The sequence below is a fragment of the Monodon monoceros genome, unplaced genomic scaffold, assembly GCF_005190385.1.
Source record: "Monodon monoceros isolate NGI ecotype Baffin Bay Population unplaced genomic scaffold, NGI_Narwhal_1 Super_Scaffold_13, whole genome shotgun sequence".
Taxonomy (NCBI): Eukaryota; Metazoa; Chordata; class Mammalia; order Artiodactyla; family Monodontidae; genus Monodon; species Monodon monoceros.
Genome location: NW_021703769.1, coordinates 26,644,314 through 26,654,281, shown reverse-complemented (window position 1 = coordinate 26,654,281; position 9,968 = coordinate 26,644,314). Strand labels below are relative to the sequence as shown.

General features: G+C 46.5%; 1 protein-coding gene across 3 annotated transcripts in view; it reads left to right on the top strand.

Moving 5' to 3' along the window:
• The first annotated feature begins 9,632 nt into the window (after positions 1 to 9,632).
• HM13 (histocompatibility minor 13) overlaps positions 9,633 to 9,968 on the top strand; it is a 41,113-nt gene continuing 40,777 nt past the window's right edge. For 2 of the 3 annotated variants that reach the window (XM_029219993.1, XM_029219996.1), the window contains exon 1: positions 9,633 to 9,958. In XM_029219993.1, coding sequence (XP_029075826.1) covers positions 9,776 to 9,958 — 183 coding nt within the window. In that variant the 5' untranslated portion in view covers positions 9,633 to 9,775. The remainder of the gene's footprint in view (positions 9,959 to 9,968) is intronic. The other variant, XM_029219994.1, reaches the window with a different exon arrangement.

Here is a 9,968-nt window from a genome sequence, read left to right as displayed (position 1 = left end):
ATCTGTTAGACACAACCTGAGCTGTGTGACCTTATGCAAATTATTTGGCCTCTCTGCACTTCAGATTCCTCTTGTGTGAAGATGCCTGCCCACAGAAGGGGTGGTGTGAGGCTCAGATGAGTCAGTTAATACATACATGTAAATGTTAAGCACAGTGCATAGGAATAAATGTGTATTATAACACTCCATAAATGTGTGTTATAATTATGATGATTATTGAGCATCTACTATGTGCCTGGAGCCCTCTAGACAGTAGATGTACAGTGTGAACACTGGTAAACACTGTACATTATTCTGCCCTCAAGGGGCTCATATTCTAATAGAGGAGAGAAACACAAAACAGAAAACTTCATAAACAGAAAAAATAAAAATAATTACAAATTGTTGCAATCAGATGTAAATCTTAACCCCCAAACTCAGGTGGGCAAGGAATATTCATTTCTCAAAAACCAAGTTAAGTTCTACTATTCCCCTATCCTTCTGGACTGGAGGGAAATTCAGTCTTCATCCTTACTGGAGGCTGCTCCTGCCAGGGGACAGGGAGGGAAGCCAGGGGGCTCTCAGTAGCTCTGGACCATGTGAGGCTTCTAACCACAGTACCCAAGCCCTCAAGGACACCTGAGTCCAGCAGCGCCTGCTTCAAAGCCAAGGAGGGACCTGGGAGTCTTGCTGGAGGCTGGGATCACCAGGACTGGGTCCAGCCTCCCCATACCCTGTCCATTCACCCCCACAGTCTGGCCAAGAAGGGGGAGGATCCCCTGATCCCAGACTCCACTGACCTTCCTTCAGTTCACAGCCTCCAAGAGCTCCTTCCTCTCCTCCATCCTTGACCTCAGAAAAAATGAGCACTCTCTCTACACCAAAGGTTTGCAAACTCTGAGTCTCCAGGAGACAAACTGGTAACCAAAAAAAAAAGTGTGAGACTTGGTGACCGGAGAGCACAGGTCCCACTTAAAGGGGGCAGCACAGCTCAGCTCTCCAAACAGCCATAAGGCAGTGTTGCCCAGTGGTTAGGAGCCCACATTCTAGAGCTATGCTGCCTGGGTTCAAATTCTGATGCTGCTGTCTACTGTCTGTGAGTTCTTAGGCCAGTCACTTAACCACTCTGTGCCCATTTCCTTAACCATGATAAGGAATAATACTCGTACCTCCTGTACAACAACTTCCTGTGAGAAAGCACTTTGAACAGTGCCCGACATTAGTAGGTATTCAGTAATTATCAGTGCTCATCTCATGAAAATGCAGGGCTGAGACTGCTAGATCTTCTAAATATTCAAGAAAATCCAAATATCCAAATTTTTATTTTGAAATTGCTGTTTTTTAACTTTGGCAACTGAGTGAAGACAGTTGTTAAACCTTGGTGAAGGGCATATAGAACACCTCTGTGAACAGGATAGGGCCTAGGAAACGCAGTTTGCAATATATGCTCTATGATTTTTAAGCACATAGAAAATGAAGCCAGAAAGGAAAGAGTCAGAGGCAGTTTCTGCTGTGAACCCCATGACCAAACCTCTCCTAGCCAAGAGATACAGGAAGGGGAGGAGAAAATAGAGGGGAAAAAAATTAACATATCAAATTATCCTGGTAGATAGCACATTGCACATTGAAGTGCTATGTGTTATGAGGATTTTTTTTTTTTAAGTAGCTGAGAAAGAATAGGCAAGGTTGTGGGGAAGGTAATGTATAAGGTGTCACCTGTGATAAGGAGCTAGCTTAACAAACAATCAGGAAGAGAGAAGATGGTGGGCGGAGGTGGGGGCGGGGGCGGGACAGCCTATGCAAAGGTCCTGAGGCATAAAAGAGCTTAATGCAAAAGAGGAGAGTGGTAATGGATGAGCTGGATACGTAGGCAGGGGCAGTACATGCAGGGCCTCAAAGGCCACGGTGAGGAGCATGAGATTATTTTAAGGGCCATTGGGAGATATTGAAGGGTTTCAAGCAAAGAGGTATGATACAGAGTTGACTTCAGGAGACAAGTTAGGAAACTGTTAAAATAGCCTGGGAGAGACGATGTGGCCTGGATTGGCCAGCAGCCTTGGACGTGGACAGCCCCAGATTTCTGAGTCTGGATTGGCCTCAAAATCAGAGGCTGGATTTAAGCCTCAAAGCAAACCTGCTGCTTTTACATCAGCCAGGTAGTGGTCTTCCTATAGCCAGTGTCCCCCAGGCCCACCTTGGACACCCCCATTTCACCTGGACTGAATCTGTTAACTGGCCTCAGCTGCCCTCTGCTGGCAGAAGAGGGCACTAGAGCAAGGGGAGCAGCTGCTTCCCAAAGCTGCACAACTCTCGATGAAAAGATCGCCTGGAGGGGTGGGATAGGGAGGGTGGGAGGGAGGGAGACGCAAGAGGGAAGAGATATGGGAACATATGTATATATATAACTGATTCATTTTGTTGTAAAGCAGAAACTAACACACCATTGTAAAGCAATTATACTCCAATAAAGATGTTAAAAATAAAATAAAATAAAGTACTATAAACTGTGAAAAACAAAAAAGAGAATACCTCGCCAGCACCCATCTTCCCCGTCTCAGTTAGTAGAATCTCTATCATCCGGTAGCTCAATTCAGAAACCCAGGACTCAGTTCCTCCTTCTCCCTCACTCCCCATCAGGGAGTCCTTTTGACTCTATTTTCTGAATAAAATCCTAAATCAGAAATGTCCTAAATATATCTAATCACGTCCACTTTTACTCCATCTCCACCAGACACACCCTAGCCAAAGCCACCACTATCTCTTCTTTGGCCGATTTGTTCACTGTCACTCTTGTCCTGGCCAATCCATTTCCCACTCAGCAGGCAGAGTGCTCATGGTATACTCTGACTCCAAAATCCTCTCTCCTCAGTGTATAGCTCCTCACACCATTCAATGTTGAACCAAATAGGGAAATCCCTGATATACACACAGCCCCATCCACCCTGGGCACTCTGCAGGCATGGAAAATCTTATGAAGATTCAGGAGAACAGAGGTGCTGGTATCCAAGCCTTACAAACGCACTTGCCCGCCCACCACCGGGAATTTTCCCCTCTCTCCACGTGGTGTCCCAGCCTCACCATCTCACTGGCTCCTCTCCTTCCTCCATCCTCCCCTTCATTTCTGTCTGTCTCATTCTGTCCCTCCCACAAATTCCTTATCATTTCTAATGCAAAGCACATTTGCCATCTCTGTTTATTTGGCACCTGCCAGCGAGGGCTCTTGGGGTCTCACATTCCCCTCAAGCGGATTGTCAAGGTTATCTTCCCATACTATACATATACACAGTTCCCTCCCCAGGAAAAATACCAATACCAAGACAATAACATTTTCACCTGAGTACAGCGTGGTGCTAACATTCTATGACTAACATTCCATCATTCCAACATCCTATGGCGTGGCCTGAGATTACTGAAATCCCCGCTGAGCCCAGACTCAGACCATGTAATGGATGCTTCATCCCCCACAGAGGACTTGTGTCGGTAGAACTGGACACCCTGACCACAAGGGAGCCTCCGGGTTCCTGAGGCAAATCACAGCATGTTAACTCAGCTCATGGGGGCTGCCATTGTAGCGCACAGATATGCTGTGGAAGAAAATAAAGACACAATGCAGAGAAAGGATCCTGGCAATATAGACATCCTGGTTTTCGGGGACTAACCGAGGTCCAGCTCTGTCCCTGCCTGTCCTGTCCAGGGGTTGGTTTTTCACCTTTTCCTTGGAGCCTATACATTCCCGCTTTTGCCTAAAGTGCATCCAGCTGGCCTTCCTGGTTCCCCCAACCACAGCGCCCTGACTCGCCGTCAGAGGCACTGCCTTTCCCTTGGCAAACCCAGCCTCTGTCCCCAATCCAGCGAGGAAGAAAGGGAACTGTAAGTGACAACTTTTTCTTTAGTCTTCAAAGATCTTTTATTTCCTTTTTGAATGTCAGGAGCAGAGGGATGGGTTCATCACACTCATTCCTTCATAGTAGACCATCATCACTCTTTTCCCCAAGGCCCTTGTTTTACTTTACTTATGTACATATTTTGTTTGTTTTAATTACCAGTTCCCACCCTCATTCCCATCCCTCTATAGGCAACCATTCTAATGTGCTCAATATGTATTCTTTAATATGTAAATATCCTTGTTAGATTTGCAATGTTGCTATGTAATATGTACTTTTAAATTTTATTTTATTGTAGTATAGTTGATTACAATGTTGTGTTAATTTCTACTTACAGCAACATGATTCAGTTATACATGTGTATACTTTCTTTTTCATATTCTTTTTCATATTCTTTTCCATTAGGGTTTATCAGTGTGATATGTGCTTTTTTTTAACATTTTGTTATTTTATTTATTTATTTATTTTATTTATTTATTTTTGGCCACATTGGGTCTTTGTTGCTGTGCGCGGGCTTCCTCTAGTTGCGACAAACAGGGGCTACTCTTCATTGCGGTGCGCGGGCTTCTCATTGCAGTGGCTTCTCTTGTTGCGGAGCACGGGCTCCAGGCACGTGGGCTTCAATAGTTGTGGCACGTGGGCTCATTAGTTGTGGCTCGTTGTGGCTCATGGGCTCTAGAGCACAGGCTCAGTATTTGTGGCACACAGGCTTAGTTGCTCCGCGGCATGTGGGATCTTCCCGGACCAGGGCTCGAACCTGTGTCCCCTGCTCTGGCAGGCAAACTCTTAACCACTGCGCCACCAGGGAAATCCCTGATATGTGCTTTTATTTTTTTATTTTATTTTTTTTCCTGATATGTGCTTTTAATCTACATAAATCATATCACACATTTTTCTTAATGCTCAGGTCTATGTTTTAAAGATCTGCACATGTTGATGAGGGTAGGGGGATTATGAGGGATGCAGTTGCTGCCCCACCCAGATCCCCTTTACCAGACATAGTGGCCTGACCACCAGCTGTTGTGAGTATTGGTTAAAAAACACTCACAGCTGCTACCTTCTCTGGAGAATTGCCCTTGGTCAAACAGAAGCCAAATGGCCAGGGAGACTCCCCGCCTCCCTCCCTGACCCCTAGACTTGGCCAGTGACTGACAGATACAGGATTACAAGAGGCCTCAAGGTGGGAACAAGTCTGTGGCACACTTTGTGCCACAGAGGTCCCCATGAGGTCATGCTGGAGCGAGTCCCCGGCAGAGACCCCATCCTCACTTGGCCTTTTTTTTTGCCCGTTGCGGAGCACAGGCTCCGGACGCGCAGGCTCAGTGGCCATGGCTCACGGGCCCAGCCGCTCCGCAGCACGTGGGATCCTCCCGGAACCGGGGCACGAACCCGCATCCCCTGCATCGGCAGGTAGACTCTCAAGCACTGCGCCACCAGGGAAGCCTCTCACTTGGCCTTTTATCTCCTGCCTTCCTTCCTTCTTCCCTTCCTCCTAAGGACACTCCCCACCAAAGGCAATTAAACAAGAATCCTCATCTCTGGCTCTCTGACCTATGAGAGTGACCGTGCATTATCATCCAAACTGGCACACATTTGAGAATGCAAGGGGTTCTATTAATAATCAGCCAGGGCAATCTTATGATGAACCATAATGGAAAAGAATATTAAAAAAGAAGAATGTATATATATGTATAATTGAATCACTTTGCTGTACAGCAGAAACTAACACGACACTGTAAATCAATGAAAATATTGAAAATAAAAATTTTAAATATTGAAAAAAATATTGAAAATATTGAAAAAAATAAAAATAAAAAATATTGAAAAAAAAGTCGTCCAGGGAAAAGGGCAGAAGCCATGACTGTCCTGACTGCACTGACCGAGCAGGCACTTGGCTCGTTGCTTCTCATTGTTGCCCAGTATCCCATGGTATACACCCAGCACACATTGTCCATTTGTTCCTCAGGGACACACACCTAGGTTCACTCTAACTTCCTGCTACCACCAGGAAAAAAAAAAAACTGCAGGAAAATCCTCAGACATGTTCCCTAATAGACCTGTGTGAGAATTTCTCTAGGATGATGGAACTGAAAACACAAGCCACGTGAGCAGTTTTAGCCTCCAAAAAAATCTTCCCAAATGAGAATTCCAGTCTTACTGTAAGGAGGTATAGGGGCACAGAGAGTGTTTCACCCTGTTTCTTCTATCTTAGTAAAACCCCTGTGGCACTTACTGCTGGCTCCACACTGCTAGAAATACAGGAGTTCCCTGAAGTTCCCTGAGGAAATCACATTTGACTCAAGCTTTGAGGAATGAGTAGGGGTTAACCAGTGTTGTGAGGAAAGATAAACATGGTTAGGTGGAGGGAACAATAAACTCATTCCTCCACATATAAATATTTATTGAGCACATATATTTAAAGGTCCTGTAGCCTCAGTAGGTAATTTAACAGTAAACATTTACACAGTTTTACTGCTTCCCTGCCCATTCTCTCCCAAGAATCAAGAACACAGGATCACCTGGGCTCCTGAGGCAGGACTATACCTCCTACAAATACAGTGGATCTCCTACACCAGCATTTGTCAAACTAAATGTGCACTTAGATCACCGGGACATCCAGTAGGTGTGGGTGGGGCCTGAGATTCTGCATTTCTGATAGGCTCCCAGCTGCTACTACTAGTCTGGGGATCACGCCCTGATTAGCAAGGTCCTGCAGAACCACAATACCATTATCACTCCCAAACAATCCACATTCAAATTTCCCCACGTGTCCGAAAATTTTCTTTATAGCCTTTTTAAAAATGTTGTGATCCAGGATCCAATCAAGGATGATAGATTACATTTGCTTTTCCCCTCCCTTCATTCTCCTTTCATCTACAACTGGATTTTTTGGTTTTTTTCTCTTTCATGGCACCAACATTTTTGAAGAGTTCAGGCTAGTTGTTCTGAATATGCTACAGTCTGGCTTTTTCTTATTTTTCCTGATGTTTCCTCATGAGTAGATGCAGGTTAAACATGTTTGGCAAGAAGACTACGCAGGTGATGTGTCCCCCGCATTGCATCACGTCTAGTCATTTTGTCCCATCCTATTCGGTGATGCTAAATTTGATTGCTTGGTTAAGAGAGTGTCCACCAGGTCACTCCACTTTAAAGGGAAGTTTTTTCTTCTATAAATAACTAGTAATCTGTGGGGTAAATTGTGTGACTATCCTGTCCCTCAAAAACCTTTCTCCCAAGGGTTAGCATCCACTAATGATCCTTGCTTACTATTTTCAGAATTATTTAAGCATGGAATAGTGTGTGTAAGTGTGTGTGTATATGTGTGTGCGCATATATGAGAAAAAAATTGGAATAACTGAAATCCATTCACAGTGACTGAACACAGTAATAAGAGAAATGGGGTGGGAGTAAGTCTGCATCTTTCTTTGGAACAAGTGTTTGGTAATTTAACTATCCCAGGCTCTAAACAGGCTCCATTATTGACCTCAGCTCAGATCTCCTCTGGGAAAGTAACACCATACAGGAGGCTTGGCAGATGAAGCCTCGGGGCACCACCCCCCCACGCACAAGATTGTCTTATCCCTGTCTCCAGAGAATACCAAGACAGGCTGGCTCCAAGCCAGAAATCCAACCCTCCAGAAGCCTTGACGGGAGCTTTCTGAACTTGAGTCGACCCCTCAGTTCTCTGGGTCATATTCACAGTCTCCCATGAGTGTAAAGGGAGATGGGCAGATCTGCCCCAGACCAAACTAAATCAAGTGCTCAGCCTTGCATGAAGCAGGAGTGTCTCTGATTTCCAATTGTATGCTCTCAGATGAAGAGGCTTGGAGCCATGAGGCCCAGCTGGGCAAATCCTGTGGCCTGAATTATTGATGGATGAATTCATCAGGCACACTGCCTTCACCCATCCACTAAGGTCATGTCCAGTTTATTGAAAAACAGAGCCTGAAACTGTACACCATCTGCCCAGAACTAAGTCACTCTGGTCCAAACTCCTTAGCCCTCTTTGTAGCTGGAATATTATAAAGAGCAGAGGCTTCAGAGCCCTACAGACCTGAGTTCAAGTCTCTCCTCTTCCTCTGCTGGACTGTGTGACCTGGCTGGCTAGTTTACCTCTGTGAGCCTGTTTCTTTATCTGCAAAATGGGACTAATCATATCTTACCAGTGTTATTGAGATCAAAGAAAACACCTATAAAGTTACCAGTACAGTGCCTGGCATGAACTAGGCAAACTCCATTATGCAAACTTTTATAGTCTGACTCCTTGCCTTTGTCTCCTCTCACTGTGAACCCTATACTCCAACCCCACCTCACCACCTGTCCAGCTTGGACCAAGCCATGTGATTTTACACTATCAGTGTCACTTATCAACTTATTGTCTCTCTGCTCTAAAACCACTCTTTTTGCCAGCTCTGTGATAATGGAGCCAGACCTCGTAAATATTTCTTCCTTGCCAGCTGACATACTTTAAGCCTTTTCAGCAGAGTGTACTAGAGGAACACTGGAGGAGAATGGACCTTCCCTTCCTGGTTCGAGTTTGGCTCACTTCCTGGGTTCCTGGAGAACATGCTTTTTTCCCACTGCTTGGCGCAGGGTTTCTCCAGTGCTAGGTGCCTGCAGGGTACAGCTTGCATCAATTTGTCTGCTACATACTTTCTCCAGCTCTTAACTAGAGCACCATTAGCATAGCCAGGAGCCCCAGACAGCTTGGGCCTGCACCCAAGTTCAGGTCACTCCTACCTATACACTCTCCTCACTCCTGGACACACATACACTGGGAACCCGACAGAGCTGGCCATCTGCAGAGCAAGCCACCTGACTTTTGTCCTCTGGAACTGGCTGGAACCACCCTGGCCCAAGCCATATACAAAAGTTCACTAGGTTCCTAGAGAGGGAGGTCTCTCTAAATTACTAATCTCCCTTAAATTACTTAATTTAATTTAATTTACTTAAATTACTAATCTCCCTCTAAATTACTTAATCTGCAGTGGTTAAGAATCTGCCTGCCCATGCAAGGGACACGGGTTCGAGCCCTGGTCCGGGAAGATCACACATGCCGCGGAGCAACTAAGCCCATGCGCCACAACTACTGAGCCTGCACTCTAGAGCCCATGAACCACAACTACTGAGCCGGCGTGCCACAACTACTGAAGCCCGAGCCCATGCTACGCAACAAAAGAAGCCACCGCAATGAGAGAGCCCACGCACCTCAACAAAGAATAGCCCCCGCTCGCCGCTACTAGAGAAAGCCTGCACACAGCAACGAAGACCCAATGCAGCCTAAAATAAATATTTTTTTAAAAAAACATGCTATGTAACATATAACTACACACTAACATCTTATAGACTGATTTATTTATTTTATTCATTTTATTTATTATCCTCCCAACAACCCCCCCGCCACACTACAAGTGCAAGCTTCATGAGGGCAGGGACGGACTTTTGCCTATATTGTTCCTTTCTGTGTCCCCAGAGCCTAGGACAGTGCCTGGATATGATGGGATACTCAAATACTTAAGGAGTGAGGGAATGATTAAATATTGGATGAATGCCTGCATGAGTAAACAAGTTCTTAGTTATTAGTATCCTGGAGTTAAGGAGGTTGACTGGGACTAGAGAATGGGGCCCTCGGGTCTCCCTAGGGATGGATATCCACCGCAGTGGTCCAGTGTTCCTCTCCCTGCTGCCAGCAAGTTGCTTAGCAACCGGCCGCCTGTCCCTCCGCCACCGCTAGAGGGCGCGCGGGCGGGGAGACGTGAACGCGCACGCGTGCGCGGCGCAGGCCGGCGAGGGAAGCACGTCACTTCCTGTTTCTTTAGGGGAACGTGGCTTTCCACGCCTAGCCCGTCTTCCCTTTTGCGTCTCTGCTGCAGCTGCCGGACCTGGAGTCGGACCCCGAGTGCAGCCTTGCCATGGACTCGGCCCTCAGCGACCCGCATAACGGCAGTGTCGAGGCAGGCGGCCCAACCAACGGCACGACGCGGCCGCCTTCCACGCCCGAGGGCATCGCGCTGGCCTATGGCAGCCTCCTGCTCATGGCGCTGCTGCCCATCTTCTTCGGCGCCCTGCGCTCCGTGCGCTGCGCCCGCGGCAAGGTAGGGTCAG